Source organism: Rhipicephalus sanguineus, chromosome 4 (genome assembly GCF_013339695.2).
Source record: "Rhipicephalus sanguineus isolate Rsan-2018 chromosome 4, BIME_Rsan_1.4, whole genome shotgun sequence".
NCBI classification, from domain to species: domain Eukaryota; kingdom Metazoa; phylum Arthropoda; class Arachnida; order Ixodida; family Ixodidae; genus Rhipicephalus; species Rhipicephalus sanguineus.
In genome coordinates, this window is record NC_051179.1 from 66,286,532 (window position 1) to 66,310,594 (window position 24,063).

General features: G+C 44.2%; 2 protein-coding genes across 3 annotated transcripts in view; both read right to left on the reverse strand.

The window, feature by feature from the left end:
* The window catches only part of LOC119391273 (solute carrier family 13 member 5), a 30,241-nt gene extending 19,677 nt beyond the window's left edge, over positions 1-10,564 (reverse strand). Inside the window, exons 1-4 of the mRNA XM_037658951.2 lie at positions 10,257-10,564; positions 6,060-6,178; positions 3,556-3,705; positions 1,655-1,770 (exon numbers count right to left, since the gene is read on the reverse strand). Of these exons, the coding sequence (XP_037514879.1) occupies positions 1,655-1,770; positions 3,556-3,705; positions 6,060-6,178; positions 10,257-10,323 (452 nt within the window). The 5' untranslated portion in view covers positions 10,324-10,564. The remainder of the gene's footprint in view (positions 1-1,654; positions 1,771-3,555; positions 3,706-6,059; positions 6,179-10,256) is intronic.
* Positions 10,565-18,513: 7,949 nt separating this feature from the next.
* The window catches only part of LOC119390161 (solute carrier family 13 member 2), a 79,547-nt gene continuing 73,997 nt past the window's right edge, over positions 18,514-24,063 (reverse strand). For both annotated transcript variants that reach the window (XM_037657725.2, XM_037657724.2), the window contains exon 13: positions 18,514-21,057. In XM_037657725.2, coding sequence (XP_037513653.1) covers positions 20,833-21,057 — 225 coding nt within the window. In that variant the 3' untranslated portion in view covers positions 18,514-20,832. The remainder of the gene's footprint in view (positions 21,058-24,063) is intronic.

The following is a 24,063-nucleotide window of genomic DNA, read 5'->3' on the forward strand; positions in this document are numbered from 1 at the left end:
CTCCGGAAATTTCAGCCACCTAGAGTTTAACGCGCTCCTGAATGTAAGTACACGGGCCTCAGACATTTTCGCCTCAATCGAAAACGCGGCCGCGATTCGATCCCGCGGCCTTCGGGTCAGCAGTCCAGCACCATAATTCCTAGACCACCGCGATGGTTTTCAAGACAGTCCTAACTGGAGTTCAAGGAAGTTATTAATTAACGCATAGTTATATTTAAAACAGCCAGAAGTTGTCCTTGGAACCGAAATGCTCGCGGGAAAGAAACAGCTTCAGTTTGGAATTGTGCCACATTGCGCAATCTGGCAGCATTGTATACGAAGTCCGAGGTACTTGGGAGAAACGCGATATTGTCGTGCTTCGGTCTGTGCTGGCATCAGCAACGGTCATCGGTACAGAACCGGCTGGGTGTGACCACGTGCAGCTGCAATTGTGCAATGCCGTATCTCCTTTCGCCCAACTGAGTTGACAGCTGCTTTCGGGTGACAGCTGCTTTGGCCTTCAGAAGCGCGTCCTATACGCATGAGTCTAGACATCCGTGACAAGCAAGTCGAACGAACGTCGTCTTTTCTTATTACCTATGCGAGGTGCATGCCGGTGGCAGTGTAATTGAGGGGCATCTCTACAAGCATTTCTATGACGTGAGAGGAAAAATGAATGAAATTCTTTGTTTCTGAATTTTTATATGTTAACCTGTCGGCATTCAACACTTGAAAACAAAAAGCACAGTGCTAAAAAAAAATGAGAAACTTCGGCCGTAAGTAATCTGCGATTTAGTTCCCGCGTTTATTTTTTTTATTTTATAGTATTTTGTCCTTGCATATATTCATCCAAAAGAGCACGACGTGTGAGCGGTGTGTGCAGCACGCGGTCAGCTATACTTCAGTTATGGTTAAGTCGTGGTGCTGTGACGTTTCCACAAGGCACTTTTGTACTTTTGGGGGACGACGGGCTTGTGCGAACGGCTTTGATTAAGTGGCGCAGTCCCGCAGGTGTTAGCGAACTCACCTGACATTTCATCGTCACTCTCTCCTTTCTGCTTCCCTTTGCCATTCTCCGAGCGTGGGGTATCGGATCATACTGTTTTCTTGTCAACCTCCCTGCCTTCTACCTTTCTCTTTCCTTCCACTCTTATACTGAACGAAGCGAAACTACTCCACCGATGCATTATAGATATGTACTATATCTGTCCTATTTTCCTGGCACTTTACACCGCAGCGAGAACGTTACTGGAGTATAGGTCGACATAGATTTGTGCTCCTATTTAAAGAGTCGGCGCGTAACAGGCTCGCAAGAAGTCCTCTCTCTGCCCTTTTGACTCTATTTTTTTCATGGCACCTTCTCACAGTGTAAGGCAGAAAACCAGACACAAGTTAAGCTCCTGCCATTCCTACGCACGAAATATTTTAGATATGTTCTGAGGCAGTGGATACGAGTAAGTGACAAGAAATGGGATGTGCGCATCCCAGAAGCAGGAGGGTTTACAACGGTATGATGATCAATCTGACTTGAACATGGAATCTTGGTTTGCCTCGCGTCTTTTTCGTTAAGTTCCTACCATATCGTGAAAACATTGTTCATTCGATGCAATGAGAAAGACTGAATGAAAAGGAGACAGTGTAAGTTGTAAGGGGACAGTACGAATATTGCACTTACCTGAGATTGCTTGTTCCTATTGCGAGTAATGATTTCAGCGCTATCCTCTTGTGCAGGTTACTCGTCTCGACAGCTCCAGCCATAATGAGGGAGCACAGCATAACCATGCCGATTTCCTGCACGGGTGCGATGAATCGACACTGTTGTTGCTGAAGCACTGCCCATAACCTAAAAAAAACGATGTGAGTTCTTTTCATCCCCTATACATTTTCCTTAAGCAAGAATTCAAAGAAACTCCTTAACTTGACCTTAATTACAGACATTCTGTGGCATTTGAGAAGCGAAGAATCGATAAAGTTCAATGAGTTTTTTTCCCATTGCTACCACAGCCTCTCGACGCGGAGGAACTCGCGCCAACTTTTCAGAGACTACTTAATTACGATACTAACGACGTCATCTGCAATACAGCGTTGTTACTTGCTACACGAGACATAACGTACGCATAGGTATACGCTGTCGCTCGTAGCCCGCGTGGTGCCCCCAACTATGCACAAGTGAACCAAGTTCGAGGCAGCTTGGTGGTGAGAGCATTTGAACAATGCGTGGTACAAAATAGCAGCAGCAGTACAAGTATCGACAGAAGCAATAGAAGGGGTGGAGGGGACAATGTTTTTAGCCGTGATGCCTAGTAAGCGTGCGGGTTAGGAGGTGATTAAACTAATGGTGGCAACGCAACGAGTTTTAACTCCTGTACTAGTATAATAGTTAGAGTCCGTCCCATGATTCTCTTAGCGCGGAAGCAAGTAAGAAAGGAAGCGCGTGGCGTTCTACCCAACAGCCCAGTCCAGCGTCAGTGCGCTTGTTTTATTGTCACATTTGTTTTCATTTTTGCCCGCCTGTTTTTTGTTGTTGTTTCTCCTCCTCCGCTCTATTTCTCCTCCTCCTCCTCTCTATTTCTCGTCTTTCTATTCCCCTTCCCCGACCCCCCAGTGTAGGGTAGCCAACCGGAAGTGTTTCTGGTTAACCTCCCTGCCTTCTCCTTTTTCTGTTTCCTTCCTTCCTTCTTATGTATATGTCCGCCGTCGGCAAACTTGGCGCGATCAACAAGACGGCCACAAAGCAGGCTTTCTCGTCTTCTCGAAGAGCCAATAGCTTAAATAATAGCAATTAAGAAACGTTTCTATAATTCGAACACTTAATACAGTCGGTTGTTCCTTGTGGTTGCCCAAGTGGAATGTTTTTTTTTTTTGTATGTCGTTATGAAAGTTGTTGTGCAGTGGTTCTGCATGACAAGTATGCGCCTACGCATCCGTGCTTATGTATTCTGTCCCCGTCCCATCGCCCTGCTTCAATGCGCCTTCAACATGAACCAACTCTACAAGCTCAAGTTGTTGCTTCTGCCCTGCAACATCAACCCAAAATGCTAATTTATTCGATTTTAATGTATACCAGATTGGAACGCGCAGCCTGATTTTCAAGAAAATTAAGAAGTAAATGCGCGTCATTGTTGTCTCCAAAAGTTTTGATGATAAGGAAGAAAAGTAGTGATTTCTTCTCGCTTAGGAAAGAGAAGTTTCTTCCATCCGAGCTTCAGTGTACCGGGCATCAATCGTTGCCACTGCAAGGGACTCACATGGCGGGGCTGAAGCTTGGTCGTAAGGATTATTACACCAGAAATTGCAGTATTTGTTTCATGTTCGGCACTAACGACAACGTCATATCTTCGCCGCCTTTTTTTTTTTTTTTATGCACATGTCATGAAACAGTAAAAGACCATTCAAATAGTACAATTTGGTCCCTGCTCCGCGTACTTCACTTGCGCATATTTCTTGCGCTCTATCTCCACTTCACGTGCTTTGTTTCAATATCAGTGCACCATATTCATTCTTAGTATCTCTTAGGTAGCAAAGACGACGACTTTAGTCAATACACACACAAAAAAGAAGTCAAGCAGCACTTACGTTGAGGTAGAATCCAGCCACCTTCTGTGAATTCAGAATCCCGAAAAACGGGAATAGAAAGACGGGCATCAGCGCGGTAGCCGCCAACGGAATCGCTTCGGCCGACCAGTAGAAGGCCATCCAAAGGAGAATGTACGCGCACCATCCTGCCTGCATGACGGATTTATAAGAGAAACAATACCGCTGGCCAATGTCGCTTAACCTGTAGGTACGCTTCAAATATATCGACAAACAAGCATGAACACGGCGAAATTTAAGCAAAAGCGTTGTGTACTGTATTAACGTGCGTGGGAATTCCATTTTGATCGTGCTGTATCACTCAATCACTGCAGTGGAAGTGACCCACTTGCTGTGGTAGTGGCCGGGCTCAGAGCGAGCGCGCCTTCGCCACCTCTGAGCAACCGGACATCGTCCCGGTCACCCTGCTGACTTACAGGGGTGGATACAAGGAACATTCCACCGGTCCTTATTTAGACTTTATGCGCGTAATAAACTATTCTGTTTACGTGTGACGCGCCTCCTGGGATATTACGTCAGTATGATATGCGTAAGGACAGTCTCTCGAATAAAAAAAATATACATATCTGCACCCTTACGTTAGCCTTGCGAAAACGTTTACCATGCGTACACTAGAATTTAAACAAAGAAAAGGACGAAATGCACACGCGCAGTGTTCTTGCACGCTTCCGACTTACACAACACAACGTGCGCAAAGCTCGTTAAAAAAATGGAAACACAGGTTGGAGACGCCTACGATCATAGACGAAATAAAGAAACGTAAAGTCTGCCGGAGCGTAACAGTGGTGCTACCTATCACCCTAGCGCCTAAACAGTATACTGACCGTTGTACAACAGACATCGCAGACGTTGCGTTTTCAATACATTCTTTTTTTTTTCTTTTTTTTTAATACTTAGGTATTATATATCTACGCAACATTCGCTGCATTAACACTAGAACCTCAGAAGGCTTGAACCGGCACATTACTAAGATTACTTCCACTGAGAGAGAGAGAGAGATGAAGAGGAAGGCCGGGAGGTTAACCAGATATTAGGATCCGGTTTGCTACCCTGCTCTGGGGTGGAAAAATAGGGGTCGGAAAGAGGGTGTAATTCTGTGCCTTTGTTATCGCCTACCCTTTGCAGCCGGCGTATCCTGGATGCTGCTATCTCCTCGTTGATTTATATTCTTCATTGTCCTACTCCCTTCCTAGTGGCACTGAGACTTGCGTCATTATGAGCAACAAAACATAGCGCCCTCTTTCTTTTCCTAATGATAACAACTCATCTGTGATTAGGTCGGGTGAGGGCTGCTCACAGTGATGATGAAAGAGACAAAATAATAGTCCAGACATACAATCAGTGCATCGTTCAAGCCTTGTTTCGTCCTCCATCAATGGATTTTTATCCCTGTCTACTAACCTAGCATATAGCGCCTGCCTCTCTCTTCCACTTCTTCGCATTTCAGGGCACCGGGCATAGGGCGGCAAAAAAATTGGAGCTCACTCAGGCCCACTTAAGAAATATATTTTGCTCTGAGAGCTCACTCGGACTGAGACTCATCAAAACTTTCCTCAACCTAACTGACTGGGACTAAGACTCAATTAACTTTTTTCTCAGCCGCACTCACCAACATATTACACAGACGGACTCACTCAGACTCAGACTCAAGGCTTCACCTGAGTCTGAGTGAGCCTGAGTGAGTCGACTCATCAGTCCGTTGGCATAAAATTAGCTTTTTCGATCATGGTGTCAATCCTCTTAAACGCCAGTATCTTACATAATCAGTGCTCTACGATATGCCTTTTGATATTGCACCTTCAAATACGAGTTGTCATCATAAATTATATATCATCATTATCATATATCGATCAAGTAAGGACATTTTTATGAAATACGCGACCTACACGAGATATTTTTATCAAGAACTTCCCATGAAAGAGTTTGCAGGGGGAGGTCATTGCACCCTTTCCCCTAACTCACACCTCTGATCAATAAATATTGAGGTGGCGCATGAATGCTAGTCTCCTGAAGTAGGTGTGAATAGACTTGAGTATAAACATAAGCCGATATAATGCTGATAGCAACGCTGAATATGTGTAGACAGGGCCATAACTCGGCAAAAAGAGGTGGAGCTCACTCGGACTCACTCAAAAAACATATGTTGCGCTTAGGGCTCACTCGTACTCAGACTCACCAATATTTTCCTCAACTGGACTCACTCGGACTCAGACTCACTATAATTTTCTTCAACCGGACTCACTCGGACTCAAACTTACAAAAATATTACTCACTCGGACTCACTCAAACTCAGACTCACTGCCTGATCTGAGTCCGAGTGAGTCTGAGTGAGTCGACTCATGAGTGAGTTTGCCAACCTATGGCACCGGGTAGCCAGCCGGCACATGCAACTGCTAACCTGGCTAACCTCTACGCATTTCCCTCTCTTTTCCCTACTCCTCCTATTGCGCTTGTTATTACAAAACAAGAAAGATCGAAGGGTATACCTTTCCTTCAACGTAAATAGCCACTGGTAGCAGAAGCAAGGGAACACAGACGATGTAGAGCACTCGCCACGATTTGCCCAGAACTCTCGAACTGAGAGACATTTTGGCCCAGAGTTTTTCTGCGGGGAAGGAGCATATGCCCAAAATTGTCAACACCACTAATAGATACTAGATAGCAATTTTTAATTATAACCTCGAAGATGTATCGGGTCAGCGTCGCTACCCCAACCCCATCTCTCTCTCACTCTCTAACACGTGTGTGTGTGTGTGTGTGTGTGTGTGTGTGTGTGTGTGTGTGTGTGTGTGTGTGTGTGTGTGTGTGTGTGTGTGTGTGTGTGTGTGTGTGTGTGTGTGTGTGTGTGTGTGTGTGTGTGTGTGTGTGTGTGTGTGTGTGTGTGTGTGTGTGTCATTTTAACGTAACCTTAGCAGGGGCAAAGTATTTCCGCCACAAAGTAGAATTATTCTGAACGACTACAGGTGTCTTCTGTCACGGCGTTATTATAAAAAATATACATTGTCTAAAAAGACACTATGTATGTTAGCAGGAAAGGAAGAAAATCACTCAAGACTTCAATACTTTTCGTCCGCTTAACTACATTATAAAAGGGAAATCTCCAATATTAATCCAAGTTGATGCATCAAATCTGTACATTCTGCCTTTTTAAGAATTGAACAACAACCAAAGAGCCGACGGATGTCTTAACGACGAAATGGACCATTCAAAAGAGGGTAGAGACTATGCTATCATGCTATCGCCCGTGTGGTTGTGTGACGCAAATGTACTTTATACTACCTCTATATAAAAAGCGGCCCCTCGCACACGCAAGAAAGGTAATGTAGTAAAGATAACGCAAGCATTACCCAAGGGGCAACAAAGTGTGAGCAGCAAGATGCTCCTAAGTCTCCGTTTACGACAATATGGCGACCATGTTAACTGCAGACATAGCTGATTAGCGCAAAAAAAAAACGGACAAGGTAGGCTCCGTTCTATCTGTCGTCTCTACCTTGTCCGCTGTTCTTTTTGCGCTAATCAGTTATGTCTGCAGTTAATACGCACCAACTAGCCCAACTCACCTTTCTAATTCTGCGACCATGTTATATCTATTGCCATATCTGTGGTTGTGCTTTTCATGATCGTGGAGTGTTTTAATAGAGCGTAAAGAAGAAGAATAAGAAGAATATAGCGTAAAATATTTACATTAGCTATAGCGGTCCATACAGCACTGTTGCTATCGTTGATTAAAGATCATGGTGTCAAATACTATTTTAGAACAGCATAAGCGAGCGGAACGCTGGCGCAAGTAATAACGATTGAGACGAAACTATATATATAAAGAGCAGAGATGGCAATATTACTTCTAAGACTACTTCTAAGAATCAATTAGGTTACGTCACTAATTACTTTTATAAAATTGTTTTAAGTGTATATAAAATACATTGCCAATTACAGCTGCGCGAGAGTAATGACATTTCATCACTATTACTTTCGAAATTAACAAAAGTTCATCATTCATACACTAACTCATGTAGACTTTATGTACACCATATATACATGAAATATCAGAGTTCAACTTCCAATGCTCGAGGTGGTGCAGTCAGATTATCTTGTCTTTGTTATTTTTCTTTCCTTTTTGGTCAAATTTTTATGCCATACGGAAAGCGCACGCACCTTATTTTAGACAAAAGTAATTGGGAAAGTTGTGGATGCTTTTCTTGAAACTGCTCGCTTGAAGTAATTGACTACATTACTGAATTACCAGCTCACGAAAATAATTCATTGCATTACTCATTACGGCAAAAAGTAATTTTATTTACTGTAATTTCATTACCGCCAAAGAGGAAGAAAATCAAGGAAACGTAGGAAGCTTAACCAGACGGACGTGCGGTTTGTTAGCCACACTGTGGTGAAATCACAGAGGCGCGAAAATAGGGGTAGAATGAAATATGCATGTACCGTAAGAGCACACCAAATATAGACCTCACTCTACACTGTACCGGTGTGTTCCGTACAACACGAGTCACAGTGGAAAACAAAGTGTCATAGGCTTTAAAATTTAGTTCGTGGCTAAATCTGCACAAAGTACAAAGTTCTGGTAAGAAATAAAAAGCGGATTCTTCGTCATTTAAGGCCTCTTGAATGGAATGGAGTGAGCACCTGGCTTACAATGCAGAAGTATGTCATTAGTTACTACAAAAGTATTGAAAGCAGCACTGATTTTGCAAGCTCCAAAAAGCTGTGTCATCACGGTTCATCATGTCCAAATGCACAAAAAGAGAGAATGACTTGCTCCTTGCAAGGAATATTTCCACTTGTACAACGACGTACGTTTCTTGATCGATTCCTTATCACGTGAGTCTATGATGTAGTCAAAAGAGTTCGCAGTACAGGTTTCAGCGTAAGAATAACTCGCTTCCGTGACATCCAATAGTTGTCACTTCTGCCGAAGCCTCGGAGCTGGACATGTAACCGTGATTACAGCCAATCATAGATGAGAAACGTGGATGTACAAATCACCTTTTTACGTCTGAGTGACGCTGTTTTTATTCATAGCATATTTTAAACCTCTTTAACAAGTTACCACAACGAGCCCGATCAGTCCGTTTCGAACGAGAAAAAAACTTGGAGGACTCTTGAGCTTCGCCTTCAAGAGCAGAACGAGATGGCGTAATCAGGCCCCGCACACATTGCCTTATAAATTGCTAGCCTGGCTTCGATTCTCGGCGCATGCCTCAACCATGCCGCCAAGAAACAAATGTCTCTGCGCGTAACACTGGCCGTTTCAAACTATCCTAGAACGACTGCAAGTACAGTTGTGCAGTGCCCACTACGCCATAATTCTTCCATTTGCGAAATAGCGAAGGGCCCACTACGCGTTCGTAAGGCAACAAGCAAACCTACGCAGCTGCTCACTTTGTTCATGCCTTTGTTTATGATGATGATTAAATATGTCTGAGCGCTTCGTAATAGGCGGGCCTTTAAAACACCCACTCGTTGCGCAATTCAAGTGTTTTGACTCTTGGCGCGATTCTACGCTTTTTCCACTCAAAGTTAAACGCGTTAAGGAAACTCCTTCCACTACATGACATTCATATAGTCTTTTCTTTTTTTCGCAGCAGTTTCAAGAAATAGGGCAGCTGTGTGGTAGAACACCTGCTTGCCACGCACACGGCCTGGGTTCGATACTCATTCAAACCGAAGCTTTTTATTATTCATTTTATGTGCCTCTTTTTCGATTTTTCGGTCACGGCCAACGCTGACTTTTCGCTCACAGCCAACGACGCCGACACCGATGCCGACACCGTAATTTCTGTGAAACGAGCTCTTCAACGCAATCGCGTTAAAATTGTACGTGTGTTATCCTACACAGATTTTACAGAAACGTAAGCACAGAGCATTGTTACAGTTATTGCAGAACTCCCCTGGACGACTTCGTTGTTCGTAAAGATTGGCATTTGTTGCTTCGTCTTTCGCTTAATGGTATAAATAAAAAAGAAAACCTTAGAACCAAATAGAATCGAAGGAAAAAGACCTTGAGTCTGTGTGACGTACACGACGCAGTCGAGTGGCAGTGTTATCGGCCATCGTCATGGAGGAAGAACCAATATCAGTGTTTATGTGGACACTCCTTTGACTTTCTCGCATACAGGTTGGTAACATGAGTTAGTTTATGTAGTTTTGGGTCGTATGAGAAAAACATGAGACACGCGCCACCCGGCGTTACCGTTATGGCAAATGTTTAATCTTCTTGTGAAACTGTTACAAGAAGTGGCCGAGTGTAAATGAGTTTATCTCTTAATCGTTATTATTCACTACACTTTTTCTAAATACATACGCTATGGCTCCCACTACGCGTGTTCAACGCAATAGTAGCACGCTGCGCGGCCGACTTCCAACAAGGCACATTTCAATGTTGCTCATGCTGACTATCAAGCACCGTAGCACAGCGATTTTGCGACGAGACCTGACTGCTTCGGCGTCGGGTATGCGCTGATCTCATATACCAAACGTACGTAGCGCAAGTGAGCTGAGTTTGACATTAGGCAGACGTATATGGTATTTTGACAGGCCTGTAAATAAAATCTCTTATTTGCCTGCTCTACGCGCAAGAACGGTCAGTTGCTTCTTTCCCGCGGGTTCATACGAATGCGCTGCGACTTTTACAATCAAAACAATTAGAAAAGAACAGCAAAATTTACCTTTCCACGGCACTTCCGGAAACGCCTCGCACGGCACATCTCCGTCGCAGGAAATCTGGTCAGTCATTACTTTTTTTAAATAAAACGTAACGTGATCTCTCGGTTGCACGGTTCAATGATCTTTGGTCTTGTAACTATCGGCTCGTACGCACTAAAGAAGGAAGACATCGATGACACAGAACTAAGTTACGTCAAACCTCTCTCACGGCTTACGAGATGGTGAACCAGATCGATCCGGGTTGCGGCGAATCTTATCAACCTCCTTGCACCGTCTCCAACACGTGCCGCTTTCTCACACCTCCGCGCCTTATTCACAACAGCGGGCGTCGTCGGCAAGTCAGGCGCATCGCAATGATTCCACCGTGGAAGAGTAGCAGGGGCTGGGAACAACGCGGGCGTCGGAGCATGCGGCGCGTGCAACGCCGATCCGTGACGGCGAGTGGTGGCGCGCGTGTAGCATCTAAGGTGCCTTAATCTAAGATTCCTCCGCGGGCGATTTCGTTGCTACCAGAGCTAGCGAGAGCGCACGGTTCTCTTGGTTCTGTTCGTTTCCTTTCGTTTTCACGCTGTGCAATTGCACTTTCTTACGGCGACATTATCTCCAGACTTGCAATAGTATTCAAAGTTGGGCCAGTTGGCACCGTAGCATGTTTGGGTACAGCGCGAGAACAACGAAGACGGAATAGAACAGAAGGGACACGGACAGCGCTCGTCCGTCCGTGTACCTTCTGTTCTATTCCGTCTTCGTAGTTCTCGCGCTGTACCCAAACATGTCTCCAGACTTCACCATACCGCAGTAAGCAGTGGAAAATAGCGTGAAACAACACGCTCACTGCTTTGCGCAGGATTGCACCCAAAACGGGCCATGTTCCTGCTAGAAAGGAAGAAAAATAATCATCTACAAGAAAAATTAAGCATGAGGAGGAGAGATGTGTGGGTGAGGAGGATAGAAAGGGGAAGGGGAGAGAGTAAAGTGTAGCATATAAAGAATGAAAGAGAATCAAAGAAAATCAAAGAGAATCGAAGAAAGAGAAACAAAGAAATAGAGAGAGAGAAAACAAGATAGAAACAAGACAGAAATAGAGAGAGAGTGAGATAAAGATAGGAAAAAAACAGAGAAAAAAATTCGTCAGATCCCAAGCACCGTGGGAATCGATGTAATGCGAAGCATGCGGCGGGGAGGTAACTGTTGCGTAATTTTTTGCACTGAGCGAGACGTTGCGAATTGCGAAATGACGCTAAAGATAGACCCAAATGGTACACGCACACACATCTGTTGAAGAGTCGCACATGTGTTATATAACCAGTTGCTGACAGTTACGTAACGATGCCAACAGCAACATAGGTATTACCAACACCGCGGTAAGTCGATATGTAGTGCTTGTGCTTGTCCGTTATGAAGGAGAACGTACACACGTTTCACGAACCCGTGTTCATGTGTGGAAGGGGTTCTTGACAGTTCTCAGGTAGGTGGCAGGCTGAGCCCTCTTACACGAGATATTTTTCAGGCATATGTCGTGGTTGTGGTGGTTCGCCATCCCAGAGCAGTCATTTCAATTCTATGGAAGGTGCGCGGTAGTTATGTGCTTCGTCCTGGCTGGGACGACAATGTCTGCTGTGGACGTTGGAAATTCAAGCCACAGTCGCAAGAGGTTGCCGTGTTCGTCACGCTCGACGTACCACAAGGTGCCCATGTTTCCATTAACGAGGCCGTCGCGCACTGTCACCCAAAGATAGATAGATAGATAGATAGATAGATAGATAGATAGATAGATAGATAGATAGATAGATAGATAGATAGATAGATAGATAGATAGATAGATAGATAGATAGATAGATAGATAGATAGATAGATAGATAGATAGATAGATAGATAGATAGATAGATAGATAGATAGATAGATAGATAGATAGATAGATAGATAGATAGATAGATAGATAGATAGATAGATAGATAGATAGATAGATAGATAGATAGATAGATAGATAGATAGATAGATAGATAGATACCGTGTTTCGTTCGATATCCATGCGCTGTGTACATTTCGATGTTTTGTTCACAGTATCTGCTGTTCGAGTTCGAAGGAATGGAGACAGAAAATGAGTGTGTTTGCTTAGCTGCCATGTCAAAAGCGTTTCCCAAGCCTTTTATATTGTTATTAACGAAATCGACGCCACACTGCGTCGCAGTAATGTGGCGAGAAGTAGCTATTCACCACAAGCGCTGAAATCGGTTTAGCATTGATTAGCCACATGTCACAAACATAATGTTTGTCGCATCAGCCAGATGCTCCTTTTTGTTTCTGCAGACGATTCGGCGAAAGGATACATAATACGAGCAACCGAGACCAGCGAAAATAATTTGCGCTGGCCGCCTAATGCCCGCAGCGAAAACACGTTCAGCAATCGAGAACTGGGATAGCCGCTACGGCCATTTATTTTTATTTTCTGCAAAGAGCAGACGATATACAGTTCGCTTATGGCTACCGATGTGAAATGTGCTATCGCTAATCATGAACCAGAACTTCTCCCTCGAAGCCCGTGGCACCGGCCGCCGCTGCATCCGCGTCCAGGGAGCCATCTTGCTTGCGACTGCAGCGCCGCCTCTGCTGTCATGATTGCTTGCTACACTCCACCACCACCGCTGTTCTCACTTCACCCTTCCAGATACCGCAGCAGTGGCCTGCCAGGAGTCGCCGAGGTGACCGCACTGACCGCACACTCTTGCTGAACCAACGCCGACGATGCAACGACTGCAGCGAATTGCCGGCCTGCGGCTGTTTACGTGAATGCCCGCGTAGCGGGAACACGTGTGTGAAGGAGCGTGGGTGAAGCGTTGCGAAAGATAACGGCATCATTGAGGCCCTCGCGACCGCATTATATGCGTGCCAAGGGATGAGACCTCTTCTGTCTTGTTAAGGACTGTCAATGCCGACAACGAGAACGGAACGATGTCACCGCCTACTTCGTTGCACCAACCAGCGCCGCTTCGATGCGAAGCCGGCTCCGCGCTTCGATGCACTGCGATACCGTACAGAGTCTACAGAGTCTAACACACCCGCAAAGCGATTGCAAAATTGCTGCTGCAGCAGGAGCAACTGCGCCAAACATCTGCCCGAAAATCCCTTTTCTCCCCCACCGCGGGGGATAACCTTAATGTCGAGCTGTGACAGTGGTTAGTTCGCGCTCGCCCTGTGTGTGTTCTTTTCGTGCGTCTTTTGTACTTGTGCAGCGCACTGCAAGTTTCGAGCTGCTTGCCGCTGTTCGCGACATTCCAATTTGTTGCTATCGCATTCATTACTTCGGCCTTGCGGCAAAACTGTGCCTTTTTTTTCTCTATAGTAAGATTGATTTAATCGTAGTACACAATACATCGCGCTGACACACAAAAAAAGCCTTTTCTTTATCTCTTTTTTCGAGCCTGATGGCACACATATCATTACCCCGTCATAAAAAGGCCGCTCATGGCATCCATCCATACATCCACTCGTTAGTCAGCACATGTAACAGCCGCCTCAGGAGGACCTCCGAAACGCAAGTTTGGCATTAAATTTTTTTATAGGCAAAATTTTATTGTGTACAATCCTCCATGTCGGCTCTACATCGTGTCCTGTAGAGAACGTTTAATGACCTACCACAAAAATCAGTAAAGGCTGCAAGAAAGCGTTGTATTTCTACATTTATTAAACGCGAAGCATTTCTTAGCGAACTTCTGCGACTTTGAGCGTATCTATCTATCTATCTATCTATCTATCTATCTATCTATCTATCTATCTATCTATCTATCTATCTATCTATCTATCTATCTATATAGCCGCCTACGACTTTGTGCTCTCCTGGCCGTTTCGTTATAGCATTTACACCAAAATTGCTATGACGAAACATGACCTTATGACGAACATAAATGACAGGTCATAACATGAAAATCACGATAACCATGTCATGAACGAAATGATTTACATGCCACAGTTTTGGTGCTCTTGCGGCCGTTTCGTTAGTTTGCTATATACCAAAATTGGTATGGCGTGACAAGAGTGTATGACGAGCATAAGTGACAGGTCCCAACGTGCAAATCATGACATGCATGCCATGCACAGCATGACTTACGTGCCACGCTCATGGTGCGCTGGCGGCCGTTTCGCGAGCCTGATATACACCAATATAGGTATCTCGCGACGTACCTGTGTGACGAACATAAATAACAGGAATTAACATGAAAATCATGACACGCATGTCATGCACAGCATGACTTACGTGCCACGCTCATGGTATTCCCCTTTGCAAGGCGGATCACCAGCAAAGCTGTGTAGTGCGAGGATTCATTTTATTTAATTTATTTTTATTTATACGTTTATCATTTTCTAGCTTAGCATATGGGTCGGCAACCTGCGGCCCGCGGAGCAGTGTTATGCGAGTCCCCGGCACGACATCAGAACCCCCCCCCTCCTTCCCTTCTCACTTCATATCCTATCTGAAGGCTGACATGGCAGCTTTGACCTCAGATAGGATTAGGCAGGAGCAAAGAAAGATCGCTTTCAGTTAGCATTGTCCCCCATCTTCACATTTAGCCAGACAGCCTGATGTCTTCACTTCATTTCTTAACTCTACCCCCCTCCTCCCTTTGAATTGTGTCCGGCCCCCGCCATGTCGTCTTCATGCAACTCGGTCCTCCGCCTCAAAATGTTGCCGACCCCTGATTTGGCATATGCTCTCTTAAGGGGGGGGGGGGGGGGGTATGGCACTTAGGGAACGAAAGTCAACCAAAAAATCTAGTTTTCGCTGGCCATCTCTTCGCGTTAAAGGCCAACTCCGGAGATTTTTCGAGGTCGATGGATCTCAATGAAATTCGCTGGGTCCGTTCCTTTGCACGTTTCCGTCATTTATGCCAAATTACAGGCTTGAGACATGCGCAGATTGTTTGCAAATGAATTTTAAAGATTGTCTGCAAACGCCCTCCTGGCTTCCCACAGTTATTGGCAACATTGCGTCTGTGACGTCAGTGTTGGGAAGGCGGCGGAAGTGACGCAGCCGAGGGCACCGCTAACTTCGGCGCTTCGGCCGCTACAGCGAGCGTCTGCTGTGCACAAGGCGACAGACAGCGTTGGTTTGGCCGGCGCTTCGCTGGTCGTCCCGGCTGTCACAGTTTTCATACTCGGCGCCTGCGTGACCGGCATGCCTTGCACGACTTCCGGTTCGTTCGTAACAACATCTACGTCATACGTAGACAGCACACTCGGTTGGGTTTCGGTTTCGGTGTTGCGCTTTTTTGCTTATTTAAAATTATTCTCCAATTTGCCGAGTATTTCTGCTATCGGGCCCGTAACAGGAGCGTCTCAGGAACATAAAAGCACCATTACTATGACATGGCCAAAAAATCGCCGGAGTTGGCCTTTAATGACATCATTGTGCACATAGTTACAAATTTTCATTGCTGCATACCGCCTTCTTCTATCCATATCTTGCTTTAAAAAACCAAAACCGCGCATCCTGCCCTTTGAGGGCAAAGGGCAAACAATTCTTCATGCTGTTCCTGTAATGGAGGAGCAATATCTTTTGTTCTGTCTGGGCTATCATCATGATTTTTTTCTCACTTCAAAGATAAATAGATGCGATGTGACGTAAGGCAAATTTTTTTATAATACTTTCTTAAGAAAATGTTCTAAATGAAGGTTTTGTTTTGAGTATTAATGAGGGCGTTTCTTTTTTAAATCGGGTGCAACAGCCCACAACTCTGCTTGGAAATGGCCTAAAACAATGATTTATACTTTATGACACACTACAAACATTCTCAATGTATTCTGTGGATTGTACATCGGTGTGCAGGTTGTAGTTAATTAGCTAATTAGGCTTTAAACAAACAAGTAGGTGTTTATGATATCCTGGAAACTACCTATCATAGAAAAAAAACAATTGCATATTTGAAATCAGCACACAAACATTGTTAAACTCTTCTCTTTCACATTGCTAATATAGAGCCGCAATTTACTCATTTATCTTGCCATGAACTTAAGATCTATTTCATCATTTTAGATCATTTTAGAGATTTTAAGATCATTTTTAAGTCTTTGAAGGGAATTATCCACAGCAGTGGACACACTGCTGTGGATTCCCCATACAACAGTTATATTCATGAACTTATTAACGCGATAGCGTTACAGAGCTCGTTTCGCAGATATTCAGGTGTCGACGTCCTTGGTCGAGAGCGAAAAATCAGCGTTTCCCGTGAGCGAAAATTCGAGATTGATGCAAATAACTGAATAAAAGATCTTCGGCCCGAGTTAGAATCGAACCCAGGTCTTCTGCGCGGAAAGCAGCTGTTTTACCACGGAGCCACGCCTGTGCTCGAAACTGCTTCGTAAAAAAAATGCTATAAGAATGTCATGTAGTGGGTCGAGTCTCCTTACCGCATGTAATATTGCGTGGCGGAATCGTAGAATAGCGCCAGGCGTCAAAACAAGTGAATTGCGCAACGAGTGGGTGGTTTAAATCTGCCCACCCATTACAGAGTGTGCAGTTGCGCGTGGTACCTTAGAGACGGGTAGTGGGTATTTCGTCAATTTTCAAACCAAACAATTATGACATAGTGGGTACTTAGCAACTGTAGATCCAGTAGGCATTCTAGGATAGTTTGAAACTAGGGGTGTGCGAATATTCGAATATTTCGAATAACGAATCGAATAGCATACTATTCGATTCGGTACTCGAATCGAATAGTACATACTCGAAATACCGAATATTTTTCGAATAGTTTTCGAATAATTAGCGCCGACGAGAGAATCCCAAAACAATGAAATTTTGGAACAGTTAAAGGCCATTTTTCTTCTTTTAATCACTAAATTACGAGTATGAATGCAGCCCAAGCTTTTACGAAGCTACCGATGCTATATTGATTACCGGATGAAGGCGTTTTTTTTTTTTAATGGAAGCTCCACACTCACTCAGTTTTTACTATGCTGCAGCGGCATCGTATTAATCAGTTCCTGACTTCATCTTGTAATAACTGAAGGTGCACCTGCATTCAGCTTCATGAATAGCAATAGATGCAAGAGTGGTGCTTGCGTAAATTGTTCTTGCAGATACAGCTTTCAACACCGATGTCTACATTCCTTCAGTGCCGAGGACCATGTTGCGATGGCAGGTTTATGTTTCATTACCACCTTAGCTGTATGCATGGTGTTCGGTTAAAAATTGTTAAGATATTATGTCTCAGTTTTATGTAAAAACAGGCGACAAAGTATCTGCCGTCACTGCTATATTTCAACCTGCAGTTGCAAAATATTTCGAAGGCTCGGGTTGCTGCTGCGTACGACCTTACCTCAGTTTTCATAACTGTGGTATTTTGAGTCTGTTAAAAGTAAGCGTAATGCTCTTTGGTGAAAGTTTATGAATATTTCTTTTAAAAAATCTTGTGTAGTTCTAGTACCGTTTTGAGAATGGTTGTCTTACTATTCGAAAACTATTCGAGGAGTATTCGATTAGTATTCGTATTCGATTCGGTGTCATCACTATTCGATTCGTATTCGATTCGGTTCCGAAATTCACTATTCGCACAGGCCTATTTGAAACGGCCGATGTTACACGCACAAACGTTCCTCTCCTTGCGACATGGCTGAAGGCGATGCGCCCTGGATCCGATTACGCTATTCTACTCTTGAAGGCGAAGCTAAAGCATCATCCAAGTTTTTGAACAATCTAGTTCTAAACTCAGTTTTAAAAAAAAGTTACAGTGTACTCACTCGCCAGTAGCGTGCCCTAAATAAGTTTAGAGTTAAAGGATACCTTTATTGTTCATTATTTTTGTAATGGTTAAATTCTTTTGTAATTCTTGCACATCGTTACAAATAGACTTGTTACATACTGCGTTGCCCCTGCATGATGTTGTACTTACATGCCTGTCAATGCATTATGTGTCTCCTTTTGTGTTTTGTTCTTGATATAGGTTATTGCTGTTGCATTAGTGTGTGTTTGATTGACATAATTTAAGAAGCGTGTTGGTGATATGGTCTCTGTCGTACTCTTTTTTCATCGTTTCTGCTATTCTGTTTGCTATTGTCTTGTTATTTTTACATTGTTCTTGCTACTGTCTACTATTGTCTTTGGTACTTTTCGTGTTGTTTCGGTCAGTGCGCCGGAGCTTGTGGATGACCTTAGTCAGGCAGAGTTAATCTGCCTTTAGTCCTTGAAACCCAGACAGTGTACGTCTAAATAATCTCACGGAAAAAGAAATCGCTAATAAGAAGCAAACGCCAGACGTAGAATTTCCTTCTTTGGTTCCTTCGTTTATTACGACGAGCCGGGGCGTTGGGACCCCGATACAACGAGCAAGTCTGAAAATGTACACAAGTATAGAAGTCTCATACAAACGCCAGCAATGCGAGAAAGCACAAAACTGTGCCTGTAGACAATAGTAGGTATGTACAAATGTGGCACGGGGTGGGCGCTGTTGTCGATCAGTTCGACGATGGGTGCGCCCTTTCGCGTAAAGAGAGCGGAGCTATAGAGAACTCTGGACGTTCCTCGCAGTAAGAAAAGGCCTAACTGCGGCAATAAAACTAAAGAAAACACCTCAAAGAGCAGTTTACGTACACCAGCCATCCGCACTTTCGTAAACTGATCCTTTACACAACAATGGCGAGTGAGACGTGCATCATCACCGCATTAAACTCGCTGTGACACACCGTGCAATAATTCAATCGATAGTTGAACATGAAGAAAGCTAAATTCCGTAAATTAAGTGTATACTACAGAAAACACGTGCAAATGCGAGTCCAGAACTTTACAGAACGTGGCCTTTCTTTTTCTTTGCGTTGTAGCTGTTTCTATATTCTCGGAGTGTAGCTTGTATAGCTTTGTATTGGGCGAGAAAGAAAACAATAAAACAGAACGAATGATCCCGCATAGCTTATCAGTACAGTGTTAAATATCAGCTTGTCCGCCATGCCCTCACACTCGATGGCAAGTGACAGACACCAACAGCAAGTCGGAATAACGTTCTAAAGGTAACATAAATGAATTTGGGCAAGGTCGCCGACATTACAGATTTCGGCAATTAAGAAAACGTCCAGATAACAAACATTTGCAACAATGCCTTCCTTCTTTGCATTCTCACGGGAGCACATGTCTGGCACTGTTTGGTATTCGGTTGTCCACATCAGTCTGTGTGATCTATATAATCGTTCATAACACTGCGCGCATAGGCAAGCTTTTTTTTGTTTTATTTTCAAGAGCAAGCAGACGAGAAGCAGAGCAGGTTGAATTATAAGAGCGCTTACAATGAAGATATCTTGCTTCCTTTACATGAACCTAGCTTTTAGTGTCTGTTGAAATAAAACTGGAACGACCGAAACTGTCTGCAGAATAAAAGCGACAACAACATCGTTTCCTGTGTCCAAGCAAGGGTTCTTGTAGATTAACTATCGTATAAACGGCTGCATTCTCTTGAGCCAGTTCTGAAGAGAACTTTTAACAGGAAAAAAAAAGAGGCAGTAGAGGTAAGCGACATATTAGGCTCAACGGTTTCATTAACTTCGAAACCCTGTTAAAATGAGTACAGCGGAATCCAGATGAATATTTACTCAAAAAAAAAAAAAACCCGCAAGCAAAAGGACCGACGTTTCCTGTCATACTACCGCATTTTGAATGGCGTAAATATTGTCTGGTCAACTATGTTTGCTTTGTATTCAGGTGTCTGTTTCTCTCTGAAGATTTATACATTTGGCAAAAAAGAAAGAAATATTGCCATGCCACAGTGCATTTTTACAAGAAGTAAAACTTAAATGCCCTTTCAGTAATCAGCCGTTAGTCTGTGGACACGTTGTTCAAATCTGTGACGTCACAGCTTCCGGAGCGAAATGGTTGCGTCGCCACTGCTCCCTCCTTGTACGTAATATTCTTTGATTACGGACCCCTGAAATCGGGTTCACAGTGGTCTCCGAACCTTATCGATACAATGCAATTCGATGTATTATTATTCGTTCTTGTGACGTACATTACTGCTCTAACCACGATCCATTATTCAGCTTCATTCGAGAAAGACGCAATCCTCCCTGTTACGTGCAAGAGGCAGCATTCAGCTCTTTGATGAAATATTTAAAAAGATGTCCGCGAATGAACAAAAGGAATGCCATACTTATCAATGTAAGAAGAATAAGGTGAGAAAAGAAAAGAAAGACAAATAAACAAAAAAGTAACACTGATTTTCTTTCACATAGTCATCTTCCTCTCACTGACTTTCCTCGATTTCAGGTAAGCATGACCACGTGGAATTGCTTAGCCCTCCTCTGACGACATCCAGCAACATCACTTACACACGCACACACGAACATGTGTATAGGCACAAAGGAAACTAAAACACCGACAGTTTCCTGCACGCTACACACAGAAACATCAGACGTCGTCGTATAATTGTGCTGGGCACCGTTTTCGGCGGGAGAGCGGCCGCCATGACGTCAAAAGCATCACGCGGTACAATGGAACACAGACAGGCCGCGCACGCATTCGTCGCGGTCGAACAACAGGACAGCGCATGCGCCGAAGCCGTAGGAACAGTTCGCGGTGATCCAATCTGTCGCGTGACGTCACGTCGTCATCATGGACGCCACCGTCGTCGACACCATCTCGTCCGCGAGTGTAGCGTTGAGTGACGAGGCAAAGGTGTCGTTGCCGACCATGGAGACGATGCCGAAGTCCCTGGTGGCCCAGCTGGGAAACCGGTAGAGATCGAAGACGAGTGGCCCTATGGTGTGGATGGCGGCTAGTTGTACCAGCACGCACGCCACGTTCATGACGAATCCCATCTTCATCTGCGCAGAAGGGAAAAAGAAAGTTGTGAAGGTGATTTAGAAGCGTGACTGGTTAGTCTGTAGTTAGCGACTCTTCGTGGTGCCTTGGGTAAAATGTAAATCCAATGTGCATGTTATAGATATGCATGACAAGAAAAAAGGGCCTAGTAATAGTTTTCCGGGGTTTTACTTTCCCGAACCTCAACATGATTACGAGGCAAGCTGTAGTGTAGGACTCCAGAAATTTCGGCCAAGTGGTGTTCTTTATTGTGCACTGACATCCCACAGTACACGGGCCTCTAGCATTTGGCCTCCATCGAAATGTGACCGCCGTGGCTGGTATCGAACCGGCGTCCTTCGGGTCAGCAGCCGAGCGACAAGAAAGCGTTGATCTTACAGCGAAAATGCGTATGGCTAGAGCATGTCCATCCGTTGCCCGTCGTCCACGGGCAAAAGCGTACGTGCCACAGAAATTGGGCAAAATCACTACTCGCTACTGGTCCACTAAAAATGAAGGGAGCATACAGACGTCAAGCACCAAGCAAGATCGCTCAGCAAAACGCCAAGAGTCTGCTATGCGGCGAGCAAGAGAAGACGACACATGTCGCGGCAAAAAGACGCATGCTGCTCAAATGGAAAACTTTAACGGATCATAAGCTAAATTCAAGAAAGACTTCGTGACGAGACATTTCGGATTTAGTTGCAGGGTGTATGATCGGCTACGGTACGAAATCCTGTGTCACCTCTGTGACGTGCGCTAAACAGCTTCGCTGGTCATCCTCCTTCAGAGTGGAAGGGCTCCTGAATTTTTTTGAACAGCAAAGCTGTTTAAACTATCGGTAACATGTGCTTCGTCATGCAGAGCTCCACAGGTGGGCATGCGCCACAGTAATTGGGCAAGTCCCACTACCGAGTACAGCAAGTGCGAGCGTTAAACAAAAAAACTGTTCCGCGAAGTGGAGCTCGTGAAGCACATGAATTAGAAAGATAGAAAGAAAGAGATAGAAAGATAAAATTGGGAGACAGAAAGAGAGATAGAGAGAGAAAGAAAGAAAGAAAGCTATAGAAGGAAAGAGAAAAAGAGAGAAATAAAGGGAACAACTACATAAAAAGATAGAAAGACAGAAACAGACATAGAGAGAGAAACAAAGTAACAGATATAAAGAAAGGGAAGAAAGAGCAATAAACATAGAAATAGTGAGAGATAATAATAATAATTCTTGAGATTTAACGTCCCAAAATCACGATATGATTATGATGGACGCCGTAGTCGAGGGCTCCGGAAATTTCCACCATCTGGGGTTCTTTAACGTGCACCGAAACCTAAGCACATGGGCCTCAAGAATTTTCGCCTCCATCGAAAATGCGGCCGCCGCGGCCAGGATTCAATCCCGCGACCTTCGGTCAGCAGTCCAGCACCATAATCACTAGACGAAGAAAGAAAGAAAGAAAGAAAGAAAGAAAGAAAGAAAGAAAGAAAGAAAGAAAGAAAGAAAGAAAGAAAGAAAGAAAGAAAGAAAGAATATACAAAAAAATTCGGCAGATCCTACGCACTGTGGGAATCTATGTAATGCGAAGCAGCCAGCAAAGGGCTGCATACATCGTCTTGTTTGTCTTTGAGCCAAATGAAATCATTCATGCCACGGCATCTAGTCCACCATATATCGCATGTTTGCCATGCACGCATGCATGCACAATCTAGTATACACCATGCCAATGAAACGCATATTCTGGTATATACAATGCATTACCTGTCGCTTATGTTCATCACGCACTCGTGTCGTGCCATACCAATTTTGGTATATATCCAGTTACAAAACGGCCGGAAGCACACCATGACAGTGGCATGTAAATCATACCGTACATGACATGCATAACATGATTCGCATGTTAAGACCTCTCATTTATGTTCGTCATACAGTCACATCACGCAATATCAATTTTGGTGTATATCAAACGAGCGAAATGGCCGCGAGTGCACCACGAGTATAGCATGTAAATGATGCCATACATGACATGCATGTCATGATTTTCATGTTAACCCCTCTCATTTACGTTCGTCATACAGTCGCTTCGCGCTATACCAGTTTTGGTGTATATCCAGCTAGCGAAACGGCCGCGAATGCACCATGAGCGCGGCATGTAAATCATGACATACGTGACATCATGTCACGTTTTTCATGTTACCACCTGTTATTCATGTTCGTCATACAGTCGCGTCGCGCAATACCAATTTTGGTATATATCAAGCCAGGAAAACAGCCGCGAATGTATAATGAGTGTGGCTTGCAAATCATGTCGTACATGACCTGCATGTCATGTTTCGACGTTACCACCTCTCATTTACGTTCGTTATGCAGTCGCGTCGCGCAATACCAATTTTGGTGTATATCATGCAAGCGAAACGGCCATGAATGCGCCGTGACCATGACATGTAAATCATGTCCTACATGTCATGCATGTCATGATTTTCATGTTACCATGTCTCAATTAAGTTCGTCATACAGTCGCTGCGCGCAATACCAATTTTGGTGCACATCAAGTTAGCGAAGCGGCCGCGAATGCATCATGAGCGTGGCATGTAAATCATGACATACATGACATGCATGTCATGGTTTTCATCTTACCAACCGTTATTCATGTTCTTCGTACAGTCACTTCGCGCAATACCAATTTTGGTGTATATCAATCTACTGAAACGGCCGCTAGCGCACCATGAGCGCGGCATGTAAATCAGGTTGTACATGACTTGCATGTCATGATTTTCATGTTACCACCTCCCACTTACGTTCGTCATACGGTCGTGTCGCGCAATACCAATTTTAGTGTATATCATGCAAGCGAAACGGCCGCAAATGCACCATGAGCGTGGCATGTAAATCATGACATACATGTCATGGATGTCATGGTTTTCATGCTACGACCTGTTATTCATGTTCTTCATACAGTCACATAGCGCAATACCGATTTTGGTGTATATCAATCTAGCGAAACGACCGCGAGTGCGCCATGAGCGTGGCATGTAAA